This window comes from Peromyscus leucopus, chromosome 5, assembly GCF_004664715.2.
Source record: "Peromyscus leucopus breed LL Stock chromosome 5, UCI_PerLeu_2.1, whole genome shotgun sequence".
Taxonomy (NCBI): domain Eukaryota; kingdom Metazoa; phylum Chordata; class Mammalia; order Rodentia; family Cricetidae; genus Peromyscus; species Peromyscus leucopus.
In genome coordinates, this window is record NC_051067.1 from 145,675,739 (window position 1) to 145,697,639 (window position 21,901).

The following is a 21,901-nucleotide window of genomic DNA, read 5'->3' on the forward strand; positions in this document are numbered from 1 at the left end:
CATTTTAGTCTTCCTATTTCTCTCCGCCCCACCATGGCCACTGTGAAGTAAATAAGGAGGCAGTATCTCTCGCTTCTGAAATAAACTCCCAGCATTCATTGTGACTTCTAACCAATTTAATGTGGTAGCTTTTCATGGTGCTGAGGAATCATTGTTGCAGCCACAGCAGACAGCCTGCTAGCCTTCTTAGGTATAGGAATAAGTTGCTTATCAAATCAGTTGTACAAAAGCACCCAGCCTTGGGTGCTTTGAAAAGCAGAAACGGCTGATGTCTCAACAGGACTTTTGTAAATGCTCAAGTTGTCTTTCTTTTCTGTAAGTCAATACTCCCCTCTCGATGCAGCATAGTAGCACTGACAATAAAAGATAGTAGGACTAGAGAGTGAGGTCCTCAAGGCATGTTAGGGAAAATGGCTACTTTGCAGTAGCCAGAATATCAAAGGGCAGGGTTGTTTTATTAATGCATCCATCAGTTAATTAATGTGTGTAGCATTGTTGAAGACAATGGGGCACATGGGACACTCTCTGCCTATTAAAAATGCAGCCCTGGGTAGAGATAGAAAACCAGAGCATTGCTTCAGAGTAGAGGGCCAACAGGGTAAAGTGGCCAGGGGTCTCTAAGGAAGGGATTCACCACAGCTCGCAGTGACCAAGGAAAGCTTCAGGGCACTGTGCAGTAGAGATGTGAGTTCCAGATCCAGCTCTCTTAGAGCCTTTCATTTTTCGGCTCTGACTTTAATCAGCGTGGCAAACCACTAGCTTTTAATAATATTATTTGCATTTCTGTGGCCATTAGTCAGAATGGGCACCTCTTCATGTTTATGGACCCCATGCATCTTCTTTTCTGTATGTGACCCATATCATTTGACTGTGGAAAAAAAAATTCTCAGGACTGAAAGAGAATGCTCTAATGCAGATCAGGAACTTGTCTTTGCTCTTTGAAGGATAGACTTCCTAAGTCCTACACACATCTGTGGACAAAAATAAGGATCAGGATGTTTTCTCAAAAGCAGACTTGCTTCCTGTCAGTGTCTGCCTTTCTCTGACAATGTAGCTTCCTTTTCTAGGCTGGTGGTCACTGAGGGAGGTCAGCAGGATGTGATGGAATTTGTACATGCCAGCACCACAGTCGTCATTACTGAGGTTTTGTTTCCTTTAAAAAACCAGTCAAAAGCAAGGGAGAAAATCTTCACAGATGGACAGAGGGAGTTGTATGGAGGCTGGGGAATGTGAGAACTGTCTGATAAAAGCAAAAGATCTGAGTGTACAAATCTTAAAAGGATGAGGTCCAACATCCTATCTGGTTTGAGAGAAATGTCTAGAGAAAAAATACTACATGTATTTGAGAATGACTTCTTCACGTACAAACAGAAGATACACCACTGTCAACCTCAGATATCAATGTCATGTTGCATCAACATCAAGGACTTTCCTGCTTAGCCTGTTTGATGGCAGTCAATAGGGCTCCAACTGTGCCTCACATTTTAACCATTTGGTGACCACAGAACAGAATCCACGCTGCCTGAGGCATAGAGTGAGGTACATCCACGATGTGAAACTTGGGTACCTTTCTAGGAGTCTTGGGTCTGTAACTTATCAGTTGTGTTTTATAAAGCAGTACTGTCTATCTTCTGGGCCCTGGTGTCCTTATTTGTAAGCAGGAGAAAGTTTTTAGCTCATTAAGTTACTGTAAGCATTAAGTGATCTGTTACTATATATGTCTACTTTTCAGCCTTTCCTCTTATTGTGTCATTTATGTAGCTAAGCAGAGGTCCACGAATGCAGGTGTTCAATGATACCTATGCACTCTGATTAAACACAGGAATCCTATGGAGAACAGCCTTACTGACCACTGCAATGGGATGTGCTAGAGCAGTGGTTCTCAACCTTTGGGTCGTGATCTCTTTGGCAAACCTCTATCTCCAAAAATATTCACATTACAATTCACCAGAGTAGCAAAATTACGATTACGGAGTAGCAACAAAATAATTTTATGGTTGGGGGTGACCACAACATGAAAAACTGTATTAAAGGGTCACAGCATTTGGAAGGTTGAGAGCCACTGAGCCAGAGCATCCACACCACCCAGGGGACTGTTAGAAATGCAAATTTTCTTTTTGATTTTTCGAGACAGGGTTTCTGTGTAGCTTTGCACCTTTCCTGGAACTCACTTGGTAGCTCAGGCTGGCCTCGAACTCACAGAGATCCGCCTGCCTCTGCCTCCCGAGTGCTGGGATTAAAGGCGTGCGCCACCACTGCCCAGCGAAATGCAAATTTTCTAAGCCAGCCTTGGTGGTTGGCTAATGGCAATCTGAAGGTTGAGGTAGGAGGATCACAAAATCATGGCTGCAGGGAGAGTTCTGGGCTAGTTGGACAATATGAGGTTCTGTCTCCAAATAGAGGACTGGGAGACAGCTCATGGTAGCCCACTTGCCTAGCATGTGTGAGACCCTGGGTTCAATCCCCCGTACTGCTACAAAACAAAGTAAACAATACAAAACAAAAAACAAAAGGAAAGGTAAGACAGCTCTCAGACATGCTCTTTAGAAACTATGCCACTTAAAGGTGAAGCAAAATATTCCCACCTTCAGGCAGTCCCAACGCTTATTAAAGTTTGAAAATCACTTGAGAGTGTGTTTTCACTCTTGTATCCAATGTAATATGAGAGATGGTGAAAGGAAAAAAAAAGGTCTCTGTGTGTTTTAATGACCTAAAACTTAAAGTTCCAGTAGATTGTCTTCTGTCAGGTTTTCTTTAAAACAGTAAACAGGTTGGAAGCAGAATTGTTTCCTGTTACTTATCAAAAACAAACACAAGGGTGTGGCTAAGGCTGGACCTGAGATAAGCTTTCTGGTGTCTACACGGAGATACGGATATGGCTAAGGCTGGACCTGAGATAAGCTTTCTGGTGTCTACACCGAGATACCGATATGGCCTTTTAACCATTTTCTGTTCCTTTTACACTTGATGGTAGAGGTTATAAATGAACAGTTGCTGCACGACACCGTGCTGAATGACCCAACACCCTATTTTATCCATGCTATTATTCCTCATTCAATGGATCCAATTTTTTATTTAAAGCCATGGCCATTTGCCTGTCTTTGTAACTATGGCAATTAAGCCTAAATAACTAGGCTCCTTAGTACACTGCTGCGTATCAGTGGGAACCCCGAGGCTCTGTGCACCAGCTCATTCCCATAACCAGGCATCATCAGTAGGAAGAGCTTTGTCAAGCTCTTTCCTCACATACCTTAACTGTATCTTTTTTATCATTCACTTTGTGCAACAGTTATTAATGAGTAGGTGTATTCAGTCTGATGAGTCTTTGGCATCACTGAACATTCCCAAGCCTCTCATGTGAGATGCATCAATGGGCACAAATGTACCTTCTGATGACCACCCATTTTACATTTTGTCTGCCACTTGCTTTTGAGAAGAAACCCATTTATTTGTATGAACTACTGAGGATTCCATATGCAGAGGGCATTCCTTCAGGCAGGCTCTGACGCTTAATGACCACAGGCTGGTAGAACTGCATGAATTAAATATGTAATAAATACTTGATGCCAACACAAAAATTGCTAAAAACAAAGAGGTATTTGCTGAAATGAGACTTACTATATGTTGAGTTTTCTCTGTGCAAGGGAATTAACTAAAATTATGATTGCAAAAAAAACAAAACAAAACAAAAACCCATTCAGGTTCCCATTTCATAGATACCAAAGTAATTCCCACAAATCTTCCAAAATGGACACAAGCATTGGAGGGATGGAGAACCTGAAATTATGAGAAGACTGGAAGGGAACTGAATGCTTGGCATCTGAGAAAAAGCACGCCAGCATGTCTGAACTCATGACCTGCCTTTCTTCCTCCTCCTTCCCTCCCTTCCATCTGTGTGTGGTATATGTATGTGCGTGTGTGCAGGTGCACATGCCCACGTGTGAGCACATGGTAATCAGAGATCATTAAGTGTCTTCTATCCTCTTCACCTTAGTTTTTGAGACAAATTCTCTTACTGAACCCAGAACTATGCATTTTTGGCTAGACTGGCTGGCCAGTGAGCCTCTGGGACCAGCCTGGTTGTCCCTATTCCCTGCTGGGTTACAAACATGTCTCTGGTCCTTGCTTCTGTGCGGGTCCTGAGGGTCTGAACGCAGGTCCTTATGCTCTTATGGCAAACATTTTACCCACTGTGTAATCTCCCCTAGCTGACTGCTTTATTCAAAGTAATATCCTCTTTATCTGACCTGTTTGTCAAACCACACCGGTGAGTTGTATGTGGAAGCATGCAGCTGGCTCGGGGGGACACGTAAGACGCTATGGTTAGAATAATGCAGAGCTCAGGTTCTACAGGTTTGTACTGAACACACGGCAGGGTTAGAATTCCTGAAACGTTGGGAGAGGTACCAAGAAGGTTGCCGTGCTTCCTTGGTAACAAGTATTCTTTAGCATGACAACACAAGAGGTGGATTGTTACTAGTTTGCACAAACCAATAGAAACTCCAAGGCATGCTATGCTAGGATATTTGAGATCAGGAGCACTGATTTCTATGGAAAACAATAGACAGGATTATCAGAAAACAGGGGAAGATATTTCATTGCACAGAAATTTTAATAGAAGAAAATCATACTACACAGTAAGGAAATAGTGAGGAAAGCACCATGCACACCAAGGAATGAAACATTATGCTAAATCCTTTACATTATATGCCTCAGATTGTCTTAGTACTTTTCGATTACTATGATAAGACACCATGGCCAAGGCAAATTATAGAAAAAAGTTTATTTTGTGCTTATAGTTTCAGAGGGTTAGAGTCCATGACCATCATGGTGGGTAATAGGCAGACATGCATGTCACTGAGGCAGAAGCTAAGAGTGTACATTTTGATCCACACATGTGATGCAGAGAAAGAGACTGGGAGTTTGTGGGCCTCTGAAACCTCAAAGTCTGTCCATCCCTACTGACACATTTTCTCCTCTAACAAGGCCACACCTCTTAATCCTTCCCAAACAGTTCCACCAAGTGGCAACCAAATATTTAAATATATTAGTCTATGGTAGTCATTCTCACTCAAACCCCCACATTCTTCTCCTTGGCCCCCAAAGGCTTGTGGCCATATCATAATGCAAAATGTGTTTAGTGCAACTTAAGTGATTTGTGTATACTTTTATATGATTGATAGACTTCGTTTTTAACCACTAGTAACTTTTTATGTGATCCAATCATTTGCTGTCAAGCTGCATTTACTTATTTAAAAGAAAAATATTTTGATAGATGATCTTACTATGTAGCTCAGGCTGGCTCTGGAGTTTCTATCATTCTACTTTAGTCCTCTGGGTGCTGGGATTATAGGAGCTAAAGCTGCTTGTAAAATGCCACTGGTAGCTCTTTGGTCTTGCCTTTTACCAACTTTAGCAGCTGTGTGCCCATTAGGCACTCGCTGTACTAGTTAGATACAGTTACTTAAACAGCCATAGAAAATGAGAACATTAGATGACTTTTGGCCTCTAGTCCTATTGAGTTTGCCTTTACTGCACAGGATGGTGAAACCTGTATTTGATAATTTCCTTCCTACTGTGTGCCATAAATGACACACACAGCCCTGAAATAGGACTTCATTGCTTTTCCTGGAGAAAACAATATCATGAATTTTACTGAATGCTCAACATTCTTGACATTTTTACTGAGTTTGCCTGAGACAGCCACTATGGAAATCAGTGTGGCAGTTCCTCAGGAAGATGGGAATTGATCTGCCTCGGATCTATCTATGCCACTCTTGGGGATGTGCCCAAGGGATGCTTTATCCTATCACATGGACACTTTCTCTACCATGTTCATTGCTGCTCTATTCATTATGGCCAAAGATTAGCTATGGCCTTGATGTTCCTCAACAGAAGAAATGGATAAAAGAAAAAGTGTTACATTTACAGAGTGAAGTATTACTCTGTTATTAAAAAATGACACCATGAAATTTGCATGCAAATGGATGGAACTAGAGAAAAATCATCCCAAGTGAGGTATCCCAGATTCAGAAAGACAAATATGGTATGTATTCACTTATATGTGTTAAGTCAATGACTTAGCTGTTAAGTCAAAATAACCAAAGTAACAATTTATAGAACCACAGAGTGTAGTTATAAAGGACTAAAGAATATAGGCAGATCTTGTTAGGAAAGGGAAATAGAAAAGATAATATGTAATTATAATTATGGATGGATGGGGGTGGAATAGAGGGATCAAGTAGGGAGGGGAGAGGGGTTGTGGGAAGAATACAGGTAGAAACAGCTAAAATTTAGGGGCATTTGAAGGGTAATGGGAACAATTCAGTAGAAACTTCCTAAAATATATACATATGAGAAGGCAATCTAAATGAAACTGCCAAATAATGGGGGAGAGAGAGCCAACAACTGCCATCCCTTGTCACTAAATAAAGTTTCCAATACTGGGAATGGATTACATTTGAGCTGTTGGCCAAAGGGGTCCCATGGGAACTCCCAAACAACCCAGGCTGTTGCCAACACGATAAGTTTCTCTTGACAAACTGACAGTAAGGCCTCATTGCTGAAGACAACACCCACACAACTCATTGAACATGGAGAAGTCAAGCTGGTGCCTATGTAGAGCCTTCAACCCTATGTTCTAGTGTCCCTGGTACAGGAGCATACTCCGCATGCTACCAAAACCGAAACATAAACACCAAGCCAGCCCCAAATCCTTTAATCTACAATGGCGTCCTATCTGCAAGATATGCTAGTGCAACGGTGGTGTAAAGACTGGAAGTAACTAACAACTGATTTGACTCAAGGCCCACTCCATGAGATGGAACTCATACCTGACACTGCTAGGGCGACCAAGAACCAGAGACTAGACAGCCCAGGAACCCAGGGTAAATCCAAATACTAATGGTCTAAAAAACAAACCCCCGCCCTCGCAAATCCCTGTAGTGATACAACTCTATTGATATTCTGCTGCATTCATAGATCAATTTCTTGTTCAGCCATCATCAAAGATGCTTCCTCCAGCAGCAGATGGGAATAACTAGAGACCCAGTGCCAGACATTATGTGGAGAGTAAGAGATTTTGGAACGCTCAGCTCTAAATGGGGTGTCTCCATCAAATCCTTCCCCCTCAGAGCTCAGAGAACCCCGCAGAAGGTGAGGCAGAGGGGATGGAAAATACCAAAACAGGGCCTTCTCAATCAACATGAGCAAAGCCCATATGAACTCACAGAGATTGAAGCAGCATGCACAGGTCTGCACCAGCTCCTCTGTGCACATACTAAGGCTTCCAGTTTAGTGTTTTTATGGAATTCCTGAGTGTGAGAACAAGTGGGTGTCTGATTTTTGTTCCTTTTCTTGGGATCTTTTCCTTCTGTTGGTTTTTCCTATCCAATGTCAATGGATAGCTTTTGTTTTATATTAATATTATCTCTTAGAAGCCTGTTCTTTTCTAATGAGAGACAGAAAGGGAGTGAATCTGGATGGGAGGGGAGAGAAGAGGAGGAACTGGGAGGAGTAGAGGGAGGGGAAATCATAATCAGGATATATATGTGAGAAAAGAATCTATTTTCAATAAAAGGAAAAAAGAAAAGCAAAGGTCCCAGTATAAAAGACAAGTAGAGTGGAGAAGTGTGCCTGCCTTCTCTTCTGCCCCACTGCTGTGCTGGGCATTTTATCCCCCTTTTATTGTTAATTTTCAGCACACACCTTCTGGTATTTTTCATTAAATTTCTTTATTTGTGTGCATATGTGTGTGTGTGAAGACACACATGCCATGGTATATGTGTGGAGGTCAGAGGACAACTTTCAGGATTCTGTTCTCTTCTTCTGCCATGTGGGCCCTGGGGATTGAACCGGCATCGTCAGGCTTGGCAGCAAATGCCTTAACCTGCTTAGCCACCCCTCCAGCTGAAGTCTCTCTTTTAACACCATCATCACCATCAATCTACATACTTTAGACAATAATTTACTCACAAAGGAAAGACACCACCAACTTTATTAATAACCAACATTTTTATTAGAGCAGTTACAGTTGTGGAAACTGTACATTATACATTTTGGTTTCAAGGATTATAAATTAAGGAACTCACCGGTAGGGAGTTCTTTTTCACAGCAAGAAACTTGAAATAAACAAAGTCATGTTTTATTAAGTACATTGGCAGACTTCATGTGCTGTCCAAAATGTAGAGTACAGTATAACAACCTATTAGAAAGATCCTTCATGGAAAATACAGCTGTGCACATTTTAGAAAAATACCCACAATTTGAGCTTTGTTTTAAAAAAGCTTATAAATCATATATATATTTATAAATGGAGCCAACATGCTCACTTTATAAACATCCTTTAGTCCTCTGTTGCCCATTCTTTTCAAAGCATTCATTACACATTTAAATAAACACTTAATAAGATTAAATATTCTATTTTCTTAAAAAAAAAAATCCGCCTTCCCAGCATACGGAGCTACAGGGGTAGGAAGGGGTGGGGATAATGTGGAGACTGACATAGGGACTCAGTTTGTTCTTGAGTAAAAATGGACTTTCTAAATTTAAAAGTCAAAGCAAAATGTAAAAAATAAATATACAAGTTGTAATTTTATTTTCACCCGCTCTCTTTCTGCCTTCTTTAACCCGTCTTGGTCACACCCAGGAATTACTTACTCTATTGCACTTGTGCAAAAAAATCGCCACTGGGTCACTACCCTGCAAGTGACGAAGCATGCAGCCCACACCTGTGCTGACCTGGAGTTACACACACCGTCTCTTCCACACTAAAGAGGCAGCTGGGCGCGGAGAGACTCGGCTGACACCATGGCATCATGGCTGACACCATGACATCATGGCTGACATCCAGGAAGAGATCCCCCTCCACAAGGTAACACCCTTGAGAGACTCAGACATACCTTTCCTCCCCTGATTTCTTTTTAAATAATTATTTTTTATAAAGATCATATAGTTTCTCTAGGTAAGCATGCTTCTGAGTAAATTATATAATAGAAAAAAAATCAATGTCAGAACAAAACAGGACAGCAAAAGACAAATATTTAAAACAAAACCGTCTATGTCTTTTAAAGTTTAAAAGAAGATTACAAAACAACTTTGAAAAGTGTGGAGGGCAGAGAATCGAGGAGCAGCGACTTAAGGAAGCTTCTATCTACCCGAATGCATTCAACCAAAATTTGAGGGTGGGGAGGGGCAGGGTGGAGAAAGAGAAGGGTGGCTATTAATAGGCTCTTGCTTAACTTTCATAGGAATTAACATAGCCACTGACAACATTTTATTTGGTTGTAACGTATGTCAGCAATGAAACCGAACCCTTAACCACTGATGACTGCAATCCATGCAACGTTTTGACTACACTCCTTAGTATCCTGTTGTCTTTCAGCTTTTAAAATTAAGCACCTCCTGAGTGCATCCACAACTCACCTCAGTGATGTTAAAAATATTTAAAATTAAATTATGTTTTTGGAAGGTATAGTACCTTCAGATCACTACATTTTTAATAAATAGCCTTTGATGGGTTTAGAAAGAATAAACAACATGAAAATGATGTATTGCTATTAAAATAAACACTATGTTTCTCCTTTTTAACTAGTCTTTTGTTGCTGCTTTTCCTTGAGATGCAACCTGTGTGTTTTCATCCAGCCAGGGTTGCAGGTGGAAGATGACTGTGCATCATATTTAAATAAACAGCGAAAATGAGCAGGGTCGTGCACAAGCAAAGGAAACGTTCCCTCCCAGAACATTCCAGGAGATGTCACAGCAGCAGGTCACCGCAGAAGACTGCTGAGTGACGCTGCTGCCTACTTCTTCTAATGAGATAGGAGTGAAGGTTGAAACCGTGCCCACCGCAACACAATCCTCAGACGGCATTCTTTGGGCGGTCTTCTCTCCCCAGCTCCCTACTAAAAACGTCAGATGGTAAAATAGTAAGGCAGCTGTTGACTTCCATCAAAAAAAAAAAAATTGCAGGTCCATACATTTCCAGTTTAGTCACACTCTGCTAGGACAGATGGAGTAGCCAATGCCAAGAACTTCGCCGGATGGGGCTGCTTCAGCAGATTTTAAAAAAGAATCGTTATTAAGCTTTGCTCTCCAACAGGGCTGTGTGCTTCAGCTCCCAGAGGACCCCAAAAGACACAAAGAACTCCTGGGGGACCTGAACAGTTCCTCTGGCTGAATTTTCCAAGTTTCATCTCTCTCGTGATCCCATCCCAATTCCAAGCCTCCTTGCCTGAGTCTGACTGGGGTGTGCCGTTTAAAGGGCTGAGGACACCATGGCAGAAGTGTGGGCTAACTCCACTAGTTGTCATGATTTCACTGAGGGGTCAAAACAGGTATAGCATTAAATAATCATACTGAGTCAGGCACAGCCAACGTTAAAGTGAAAGCAATGCCATTGATTAAAAAAAAATTGTAAACGGAATCGGAGGAAATAATGTTACTGTAATTTTGTATAGACATTAAGGCTACGCTTACCTTTCCTCATTCCAATCAAGTCAGAAAGTGAACAAAAAGAATGGCCAACCCGATATTCAACAGCATGACCAGGACAATCATGACAGAATTAGGGCCCTGAAGGAGAAAAACAGAACAAAACAAGCACAATGTTTTCATGTCAGTAGGGGCTGCTTTACACAAATCATCCCCAGAACCAATGACCAGAAATACAAGCTGACACACATGGCCGAAGGAACTAAGCCACGAGACATAACAGCCCTTCCAAAAGGTGTGAGCTAAAAACTACTGCTACGTTTGGATGGAGTCACTGTTCAGCTTCCACTTAAAATTCACCTAGATTTGAATTAAGTTAAAAAATGTTTTCAAGCTGGGCGTTGTAGCCCACACCTTTAATCTGAGTGCTCTGGAGGCAGAGGCAGAGGCAGGAAGAGGTCTGTGAGTTTGAAGTCAGTCTGGTCTACACAGTGAGTTCTAGACTAGCAAGGCTACATAATGTGAGACCCCATCTCAGAAATGTCTTTCTCTGCAATAGCTTACTGTTTTCACCTCACGCAACTGGTGGCCTCATTCGGGAAAGGTCACTGGAAAGGAGTTGGGAGCTCGTGGGACTCAGATGCATAGCTGTCCTTAGGGTGTGACAGATGCAGAAGGGCAGTCCCTCATCAAGGCAGTTGGAAAATAAGAATAAAATTGGAAGAATTTATTCCTCCAAGGAAAAGTTCAGGAAAACACTCAGTGAGGTGTTTTCACTTTTATAGGTCTTGTGTATCCTGGACTGGCCTTGAATTGAGGATCCTCCTACTGTGCTGGGATATAGGTGTATATCACCATACCTGGTTTATGAGGTGCTGGGGACTGAACCCACAACTTTGTACATGCTAGGGAAATACTCTACCAAATGAGGTACAGGCTCAGCCCTCAGTGAGGCTTTCTTAACTCTTGCTTTTTTTTCAGGGCCTCCTTCTGGGCCCTCCTCCCTCCTTTAAAAACACGAATGGGAAGTTGAATACTTCAACCTCCAGAATTTATTTTTCCAGCTCTGACTTTTTGTTTCTAGACTGAAAATCAAACCACTGTAGAATCAAATATATTTAACCTAACAGTAAAATCCTATCTCTGTAAATATTGCTAGAATAAGTACCAGCCAACCCAAGGCCACCAAGCATCTATTTGTTTAAATGAAGTTTGTATGACCTAGCTATTCAGGTCTAGTAGTACCTGAAGAATCTGCCTTTATCAGAAGTATAAGATCTTGGTATTTTTATTACTATTATTAGTAAAATAGCATTAATTCTTATATAGTAGTGTTCTAGACTGCTTTTATGTTGATTATAAATTAATCAGCTTTTGAAAAATTTATTTTTATGTGTATGACTATTTTGCCTGAATGTATGTATGTGCTTTTGGGGGTCTCTGTAAACGCCATGACCTACAGGTGTTGATTTGTGAGAGGCAAGAAGGTAGTCTGGTGCAATATGATTCAGTAGCTGTTGTTGGTTCAAACTTTGAGAGTCTGACCTTGAATAGTTTATTTTAGGACTATTTAAACACAGCACAATTTGGAAAAAATTTCCTGGTGCTAATGAACTCAATCTCGTATGCACAACAAAGCTTAAGACTTAACCACATTGAAACTCTTTGTACAACTGATGTTTTTCATAAAAGATGAGTTCAACAGATTAACTGAGAAAAAAAGACTCAAGATAAGGGTCTGGGGGAGGATCCAGTGTGGTCTCAGCCACACAAGATAGTGCAAAGGTAACCAGGCTGTCAGCCACATCCACTCTCAGCCTCCTGGGCAGAAAACAGGTTATACATCTCTCCATTTAAGGAGACTACCTTGTGTGTTTAACATTCCCGAGTCCCCCAGTGCTTATCTGTGACTACAAGGACCACTGTGTCACCTACATGTGCCCATGTGTGTGCTTGGTCTGTAGATACCAGAAGGGGGCACTGGATCTACTGGGGTTACAAATGGTTCTGCGCTTCTATGTGGGCACTAATACCTGAACCTGGGTGCTCTGCAAGAGCAGCATGTGCTCTTAACTGCTGAGCCATCTCTCTAGTCAACATTAATGGTTCTAATTAAGTTTACACAAAAGGAAGCAGTTACACTGAGTACCACACAAGTCTGTGCTGAAACAAGGTGACAGGGGGCATCCAATGTGCCTTCTCTGGTGACAGGACTGAAGAGTGAGGAAGTCTGGTCAAGTGTTCATCTTCCAGGCCGGAGCTTAGCTTAGCTCACCTACCACTGACTGAAGGACGTCCCTGCCCTGTGTTCACGGGCCATGGCTCTCTGGTGGAGGTCAGGGTGCTCTGTGTGTTCTCTGTCGTAACACTTGTCACATTTTATTGCCATCTGTTCTTACACTGTCACCTTCCCACCTAGACTCAGCTCCACAGTCTCAAGGGCTTTGCCTTTGTCCTCCCTGTGTCCCCAGTGCCTGACTCTTGGGGTGTCCAGTTCCTCCACGCAGCCAGTGCTGAAGGAGAAGCCTCCCATGTCCAGCACTTCTCTAGGTGCTGGTGGTCTGGATGCTGAACAAAACAGGTGACGTCACTGCATTGGAGAACACATGAACTGTCGGGAAAGCGGGGTGTGGGGACTGAAGACAGGGCCTTCTAGGGGAGGGACCACGAGAAGAAGCCGCCCCCCACTTCTTAAGCCCCAAGCAGATGGAAGAAAAAACAGGTTTTAAATGCCAGGCAATAGACTAAGCATCTCTAAGTAGATTATCACTTAGTTTTTATTTATTCTTCACATGAGATTATTAGTTCCATTCTAGAGGGCTCCAGGAGGATAAGTGCATTAGAATATTTACAGACTATTTACAAATCAATGTTCTTTCGAGCCAGAATTAAATGCCAGCCTGTTCACTTGGGTGCTTTGGGCTCTGTTCTCTAACGCGGCTAAAGCTCAGACCTTAGTTTAAAAACCATTTCTAATGAAGTTCTCCAAGGCAACATTTTCATCTATTGCCTGTAATTCCCAGAGAAACAAAATCTTCCTAACTTCCTAACTCAATTAATAGGTGAGCCGGGCATGATGGTTCGTGCTTGCAATCTGCAGTCTGCAGGCTGGCACAGGAGAAACGTCATCAGTTCAAGGTTAGGCTAGGCTACAGAGTGAGGCTCGTTGCAATAAATGGTGAGTTCTACTCTATGCAACTGCTCAACCAGGGCAAGCTTAAGACATAGAAACTCTTAGAGTTCAAAATACTAGAGAACATTTCTCACTATCCCATCTGAGCATAAAGAGTATGGAAATGTTAGGGCTACTGTATGCTTTGATTAGACTGTATTCTCAAGTGTGCAGATGATTTGGAGTTGCTTCAATTTCAGACTCATAGATTTAATTCCTTTTACAGATAACGGGTGCACGAAGCATGGAACAAAACTGTATGGAGTTCAGGGTCTGAAGAGGACCCAGGACAAAGAGAATCACAGGGGGTCCTTTGAAACCAACATCAAAAACTGATGCCAGGGCTGCGTGTGTAATGCCATGGCAGAATACCTACCTAGCATGTAGGAAGGCCTTGGGCTCAGTCCCAGTAAAAGAAAAAAACAAACAAAACAAATGTAAGCTCTGTGTGAATCTCTTAACTCTCATTCCATAAACCCTGGTAAGGTGCTGTCTGTGAGAGTTTATGTGAACTCTTTTGACCTGATTCGTATTCTGGGTTTGTAGATTGTCTTGGGTTGAATTTAGCAACTTATTTACTCTCTTTCTTTGAAGGTTTGGCCCACATCTCATTGTACTTGTAATCTGGCCAATGAATAATGAATGAATGCTTTTTCCAGAATGAAAAATACATACATATGTATTTCCTACTGAACACACACATCTATTTATCCTGTATACACACTAATACACACTTTTAGCCTACCAGCGTAGCACCTTTTAGGGAGCCATTAAAAGATGACCCAGGGAAGATGAGTGTAGACCAGCATTGGGAGGCTCCAGCAGCAGCCCGGTGAAAAGGAAAATCTGGGATTCTATGTTTAAGTGGCAGGTACCAAGCTGTGACTTTGGTTCTCTTCAGACACCTTAGGCAGGCCACTGGGTGAAAAAGCTTTATGGTGAAGTCCCATAAATACGACTGTGGTGGCCAGTGGTGGCTTAAAATAGCAAAATGAAGAAAAGCTTAGTCCTGTTTGTCCAGACTGACTGGGACAGGTGTGACAGGGAGCAGCAGCAGGGCAGATGCTAAGTACGGATCAGAAGAAGCCTTCAGGCCGTTAGGAAAATAAAACAGAGGGTTTCAAACTCTGAGAAGATACCCAGCTCAAGTTGACCCTGAAGGGGCCACCAGTTTCTCCTGGAGGGCTGTAATCCCTGCAGGAGCCTACCCCCTACCTCTTATGTTTGTTAAGTAATTAATTTCCTCTAAGTGTTCGTCTGTGTCCCACAAGATTGTCTACATTTTCCAGATCCACATCCAGGGTGAACATGAAGAAATGGAATGTATTGCACCATTTATGAACTATTTATACTTCAACCAGTCTGTCGTTGATAATGATAATAATAAGGCCCTTTGAGCATTTACTCTACTCAGTACTGCATTAAGAACGTAACAATTTCTCCAGCTGCTCACAAGGAGTACCGGCTGATTTATTATGGGCATCCTCTGCATGCCTGTGTTTGTGTGGATATTTCTATGAATTTTGAACTATTCATTATAAGCTCCGAACTTGCACAGTGCTCTTGATTTCTCAGAAGAGTAGGCAGCACTCCACTGTTTCAATGGCCATTCACCGACTACTCTAATGGTGATGTGTCACACTTCCTAACTCCAGGGAAGAGGGCTGGCATTAGCAATGGAAGGCAGCTTCCTGCTGCTATTAGGAAGGCAGCATTTTCACATGGAGGGCCAAGTCAATCCTGCCTTCCAGGTCTGGATGACCATTCACAGGGCAGTCTGAAGTTCAAGAGAGATGCAGGGCTGCTGAGGTCATCTCATACATATGTAGCTTGGGTTTTGATCAGTGGACCTGAGCTGGAAGTTGCTTGGCTTCCTTCAAGAACCAGCAGGTTCTATGCATTGGTAAAACCTATGCTTTTTCTAAATAAATTACAGTGGTAGTGAGTTTACAAACACACAGTACTACTATAGGGAACAGCAGTATTTCTTTCCCCTATCACCGACTGATGGGGGGATGCTGGGCACACGCTTCACTGTGGCATTTGGGAAATTAAATGCCCTACCAGACAGGCAAAATGTGATGTTGATGGAATGGTACTGTTCAGATTTGCCCCTTGTTAACCAGGCAAATGGAATATACAGGAAACCTTCTTCATAAATATTCACGTTGAATGTCTGAGAAGTAGTTGTTTCATGCAATGAGTCAATAGTGGTAGAATCAGAATAACAGATAATGAGCTGTATCATTGTTCAAACATTTTAAAAAACAAATGCTTACTCAATACTCAAATGTCTTATGTTGGTCTGTCTTAAAAGCCATTTATTTCCACAGAAGTTGGCTCTCAAGAAGTTATTAGTCTAGTTGGATCTGATTAATTTATATTTAGCTAATGAAAAAGTGAAGAATGAAAAAATAACCAGTATTACATATACATATATTATACATATATTAGCAAAAATTAACATAAATTAATTCAAAATATGAATGTTAATTGTTTAACCCTATGAATAAATGGAACAAAACTAAGAAACTGATGGCTAGTCTATAATCTATCTACTTGTCCAGGATTCCACTTCAAACCTTTACATACATGTTTCTGAAACTGCTAGTACCCATCAAGTGGCTGTGTCTTACTCCCAGTGTATTTCCCAGTGAACCTGACCACCGCCTTGAGGCACATAGGACCAAGCTAACATATCAATTTATTTTAAATCAGTTACTTGAAAAAAAAATTCTAAAAAAATTCAGATCCCATAAATTCTATTGAAATTGATAAAATCCCAGTTCCATATAGTCCTCACTGAATGTCAAGGAACATGTAGTAGACATTTATCAATAACACGAATTTTACTGGTTAAAAAAAAAATCTTACCTGTCCAAGACACATCAACAATGGCTAGCATCAATCAGACAGCTGAGTCTGGGAACATCCACACTCAGAGATGAGTTATAAAGTAATGACATTGTTGTAAAAAGTTCCTTATTTGGGAAGAAAAATATTCTTATTGCAGAGCCTGGTGCATTAACTAAAATATAGACTGCATGTTTATGAGAATTTACAATGGCTGCGAATGATGTTCCTTTGTATAAAAAGCCAAAGGAAGAATCAAAGTTCCTAGTTGCTAAGCAGAGAGGAGTCGGCTGTGGGTAGTGGCTATGTTTCCCTTCTAGGGGCCACTGAGTAGGTAATTAAGAACTTCACCAAGACATGCTGATAAATGTTTGCTAACCTGTGAGACCATGCTGGGCTGGCCAGGCCTTAGCTCCATCTGGACTGTCTGCAGTTGGTGGCTGAGTAGGCTCAGGATTCCTGCCCAGAGAACTCTTCCCTATGATAAGCTATAAACATACACGTTCTGCTTGACTCGAACAACCCTATGGACCTTTGTCAGCCCAGCTGTGGCCAAGATGGAAAACCACCCACCCCACACTGTTCCCGAGCAAACCCAAGCACAGGGCTCTGGGGAGACTTACTGAATTGGCTTCTTTTTCCGAAGGGCAGGAATCACTGCTTGCTGGATTCTTTGGTATAGCAAGTTCAGACTTCTTGGCTTTAGGCTCAGCTTTGCTTTCTTTGGCAACTGGTTTTGTCCCAGATTGAGAGGGACTCCACTTGTTAGGTGACGGCCTGTGTACCAATGCTGAGGAGGACTGGCTGGCTCCACTCTCATCCTCCCCGTCTTCTGGAGGATGCTGGGGCGTGTTCAGTTTCACATAGTAGCCGTGATACTGAGAGTGCAGCTCCCCGTTGCTGGGGTTGGGGACATGGTGGCGGCCAGAGTACTTGGGCACGGTTGCTCCGAGTTCCTTTGAAGGAGCCTTTGACATCAAGGGCTTATTGACAACGGCTGTCACCTGCTCCTCGGTCATGCTCCTTCTCTCTTGACTGAGTCTGGCTCCTGAGCTGGGGTTCTGTTTCCTCGTGGGCTTTGGGGAGGAGGGCTGGGGAGAGTGACTCTGCTTGGGACTAGCTTCAGGGGACCTGGGGGGTGTCGTGCCTTTGCGATAAAAATGTGGGGATTCCTTTGGTGATGGTGGCTTTTCTGGTACCTTTTCTTCTGGATTTTCCTTAACGTCTACCCCCTCCTGAAATCTTTGTTTGATATAATCAGGGCCTGGAAATGAGGAACAGAAAGGAAAGGAAGGCGATAAAAAAAAAGCAAGTTGTAAAGGTTTGCAATCCAGGTGACTATCGTTTTGCTAAGGGAGACCAATGTTCCTCCTTTTAAAAGATATTTATACAGTGTGAGCAAGTTTCAATATCCAAGGAAAAGATTGCTGAAAGATGCTTTCAAGATAAAACTTGTCACTATTTATATTACACTGACATCCATAAAAGATAAAAAAACTTTAGACTTCTCTAATATTTCTATCATTTCTTATTGGAAGAACATGGTTGTTTGGTGTAGAGCAGAACTCATGTTGATAGAAATTCTAACCAATAAAATTTATTTACCCCAATTAGGATAATTAAAGCACAGGAAGCACGAACTTGAATAAAGAAATAATCTTATTTTTGTCTGATCAGAAGTTTAAAGAGATCTACACTGTACAGGAAAAGCCTGCTGAGAAGGTATTTTTAACCATTGCTGGAACTTTTTGGTCAGGAACAACTTCTGCCTTTAAGCTGAGCTCTTTAGAATAATGCCCGTGCAGTCCATTCACAACAGGGCCATGTTACCAGCAGTGTCCATGACATGACAGTCATCTCTGGCTCTGTAGTCTCAGGTTCTGTGTTTCAGTTATTAAAAAATATACTTCAGGAACATTTATAACAATTATAAAAATCAATTTAAAATGATTTTATTTTTGGAAGTAGAGACTAGAGAAAGCACTCAGTAGATAAAGTGCTTGTCAGAAAAGCACGAGGACCTGGGTTAATTCAGGGGTGCTTGTGTGAACCTGTAATCCCAGCACCAGAGGGGCATGATAGACAGGACGCTCCTGAGACTTGGCTTAGCCTATCTGGCGAGCTCCACGTCCTAGCAAGACCTTGCCCCACAAGAAGGATGGCGTCTGAAGAATGATATGATGCTGTCCATTCGCCTCTACATGCGCACACATATCCACACATACCTACACACAGCCACACACTTCAAAAAAACCACCCGCTCCACTGTTTCTTTATATTGACCAGCTCATAAACTAAGAGGGTGCCTGGCATGAAGGCACAGGCTGTGAGGACTTACCAACGCCAATGGTCTAGAGATGGGGGCAGCTAGGGAGTCAAGATAGCCCTCAGCTGGGGTGCCTTCCCTCTGGGTGTGTTAGCGCGTGGCCCTTCCCCATAATCATGTAATGTGCTACCACTCTAAATATCACGAGGTGAAGTCAAAGCCACACTCAGCAGAGTGGTCATTTTCTTGTAAATGGGCAGAAGGCGACACACTTTCAGACGTCATTAAGAGAGAAACCAGAGCCACTAGCCTGTTCAGAGAGCCAACCAGCTCTTGTCAACACCAACCACTTCATTTCCCTTTTCCTTCCTATGTCCAACCCCATCTCTCATTCCCAACTAAAGACACACAGAGAAGCTGAAGAACAATTATCCTTAACTGTGAAAACACACTTGCACATTTACACTTTTAATTGCTCTTCCATGGTAGTCTGAGTTAGCAAATTATAGTGATATAGTTGCCCTTTATTTTACAAAGTTTTTTCCCCCCTTGAAATGTAAAGCCTCACCCAAGTCATAGGAAGTAGATATTTTTTTTTAATTTTATTTTACAACACCATTCAGTTCAACATAATAGCCACAGATTCCCCTGTTCTCCCCCTCTCGCCCCCTCCCCCTCCCCCCAGCCCACCCCCATCCCCACCTCCTCCAGATCAAGGTCTCCCCCGAGGACCGGGATTGACCTGGTAGACTCAGTCCAGGCAGGTCCAGTCCCCCCCTCCCAGACCGAGCCAAGTGTTCCTGCATTAAGTCCCAGGATTCAAACAGCCAACTCATGCAACGAGCCCAGGACCCGGCACCAACGCACAGCTGCCTCCCAAACAGATCAAGCCAAATGACTGTCTCACCCATTCAGGGGGCCTGATCCAGTTGGGGGCCCCTCAGCCTTTGGTTCATAGATCCTGTGCTTTTTTTCCAGTTTCTTTTGTTTTGTTTTGTTTTTCTTTTTCTTTTTTTCTGGAGCTGAGGACCGAACCCAGGGCCTTGTGATTGCTAGGCAAGCGCTCTACTACTGAGCTAAGCCCCCAACCCCACCATAGGAAGTAGATATTATCCCCAGTCTACTGATGTGGAAACAGCTCGAACAGCTGAAAAGCCAAGTCACACAGTTACTGGGATCCTTTATGATTAAGCACAATGCCGCATATAAGGCAACAGTTTCTTTTTTCTTTTTAATTTTTTGAGATTATAATGACAACATTTCTCTCCCCCTTCCTTCCCTTCAAACCCTCCCATACACCCCTCTCCACTCTCCTTCAAATTCATGCTTCTTTTTTCCACAAATGGTTATTGCATATCTGTATATACTCCTAACTATAACCTGTTAAGTCTGAATAGTGTTACTCGTCTGTGTGTTTTCAGGGCTGACGGTTTGGCACTGGACAATCAATTACTGTGCTCTTTCCTGGGAAGGACCACCTCTCCTGCTCCCAGCTCTCCTTAGTTGCGGGCAGCTCTTTGTGGAGGGCTGAGGCCTCCTGGGCTTTTCCTGGTCCAGTTTGGCATGTCTGCTGGTGTCCTCCCTGTTCAGCTCACCTCTGGGTTCACGTTGGTGAGACTTTCTGACAATGTACCCTTGCAGATGGATTCGGCCAGAACACAACAGTTAGTTACCACCTCAACTTCTATTCTCCAGAAGATAAACCCATCTCACAGCCCTCAAGGATCCCCAGACTTGTCAACAATTGAGATTTCCATTCTGAACCAACAATTTGGTTAAGTATCTTCTTTTCTTTGCTTTTTGAGACATGGTCTCACTATGTAGCCCTACCTGGCCTGGAGATCACTATGTAGACCAGGCTGGCCCAGAACCCAGAGATCTGCCTACCTCCTTTTCCTGAGTGCTGGAATTAAATGTGTGCACCACTATGCCTGGTAAGCACTCTTTTTTCCTAAGCTGGTGGTTTTAACTTTCCTATAAAAGTGGGAGGGGGAATGAGTTCCTGAATGAAGAAAAGGGGTGACTACCACACAAAAGGCCATGTCTTTGTTTCTGAATTCATCCTTGGTGCTCTGTGCTGGGCACAGCATCTACAGGAAGCAACAGCACAAGAAGTTTCACTCTCCATCAACAGACTCACCCCTGCTTTTGAATTTGTTTATTTTAGTTGCTGAGCATTGAGCCCAGAGCCTCATGCTGTACAGCTGAGCCATACCCACAATACTGGCCCTCTTTTAAAACCATGGAAGCTCACCTGTACTTGTCCTGCATGGAGAAAGCCTTTATAATTCTACTGCAGAGGCATGTTCACAGTCCTTCCCGCTCTGTGATCTCTGCTCTGAGCCAGCCTGAGTGTGGCATACTATCTGCTCTCCCCCTGCCACCCCTCCATCCCTCTACTCAGTGTCGTTAGAATCGTTTTTATTTGTGCTTCACTATTACTCAATTTTGTAGCATCCCTGAACATACCATTCTAGGCACCGTAGTAAATGTACCCTGCAAAGATAATTATAATAGTCAAGATTCTCGGGGCCAACAGTTCTAATTTAATCTACACAACACTGAACGGATTATACAAATGACTAAGTACCTTAGGACTTCAATCCAAGAGATAAGCACAAACTTATGTTTACAAAAAACATTTGCCAATATCTTTATATCAAAATTAAGACCCTCTAAAGATTAAATTGAACTTACATACATACACAGGAAAGAGTGGAAGATATAATGGATGCTGCGAAGCATCAGTGACACATTCTAAAAGATGAAAAGAAAACATTAAGAGCCACGAAACTTTGAGAAGCAAAGGCATCGAAAAGTGCATGTTTCCTTTAGAGATGTGAGGCCATGATGCCACCTTTAAGAACTGGGTTTCTCCCGGGGACCACTGATCCACTTTCACTTATCATGGGGAGCTGATCAGAAGCAGACAAGGGAGTTTCCTTGATAGATTCCAGCAAAATGACTCCCCGTGGAGGATGGGGTTGGTGCCAACATCCACAGCTGCAAGAAGCTGTTTATTGGGGAGAAACTTGGCCTGTTTAGTAATGCTGGCCCAAGACCACACTTAAAGTCATATACTTTAGTATATGTGTGTATACACATACATATACACATATGTGTAAAATAACACTTGAATATGAACATATTTTTAAATGCTTTTTTATAAACACTTAAAA

At 42.4% G+C, this 21,901-nt stretch overlaps 1 protein-coding gene across 4 annotated transcripts; it reads right to left on the reverse strand.

The window, feature by feature from the left end:
- Positions 1 to 7,994: 7,994 nt before the first annotated feature.
- On the reverse strand, positions 7,995 to 18,354 carry LOC114690126 (junctophilin-1-like). Of its 4 annotated transcripts, none has more exons than XM_028864639.2 (3): positions 17,080 to 18,354; positions 10,477 to 10,572; positions 7,995 to 10,049 (listed from the first exon to the last, which is right to left on the reverse strand). In XM_028864639.2, exons 1-2 carry the CDS (start codon positions 17,473 to 17,475, stop codon positions 10,492 to 10,494), a joined length of 477 nt encoding a protein of 158 aa, XP_028720472.1. In that variant the 5' UTR covers positions 17,476 to 18,354; the 3' UTR covers positions 7,995 to 10,049; positions 10,477 to 10,491. The 4 variants fall into 4 exon arrangements, with proteins under 4 accessions (XP_028720472.1, XP_028720473.1, XP_037062327.1 ...); XM_028864640.2 differs by having other exon boundaries at positions 7,995 to 9,902; positions 17,080 to 18,353; XM_037206432.1 differs by having other exon boundaries at positions 7,995 to 10,317; positions 17,080 to 18,353.
- Between the last annotated feature and the right edge of the window lie 3,547 nt (positions 18,355 to 21,901).

Excerpts from the sequence above, each read along its gene's own strand:
- LOC114690126 (XM_028864639.2), bottom strand. The coding sequence starts at position 17,475 with ATGACCGAGGAGCAGGTGACAGCCGTTGTCAATAAGCCCTTGATGTCA. Across the intron at positions 10,573-17,079 it reads CGGAAAAAGAAGCCAATTCA|GGCCCTAATTCTGTCATGAT; the intron begins GTAAGTCTCCCC and ends TTTCTCCTTCAG.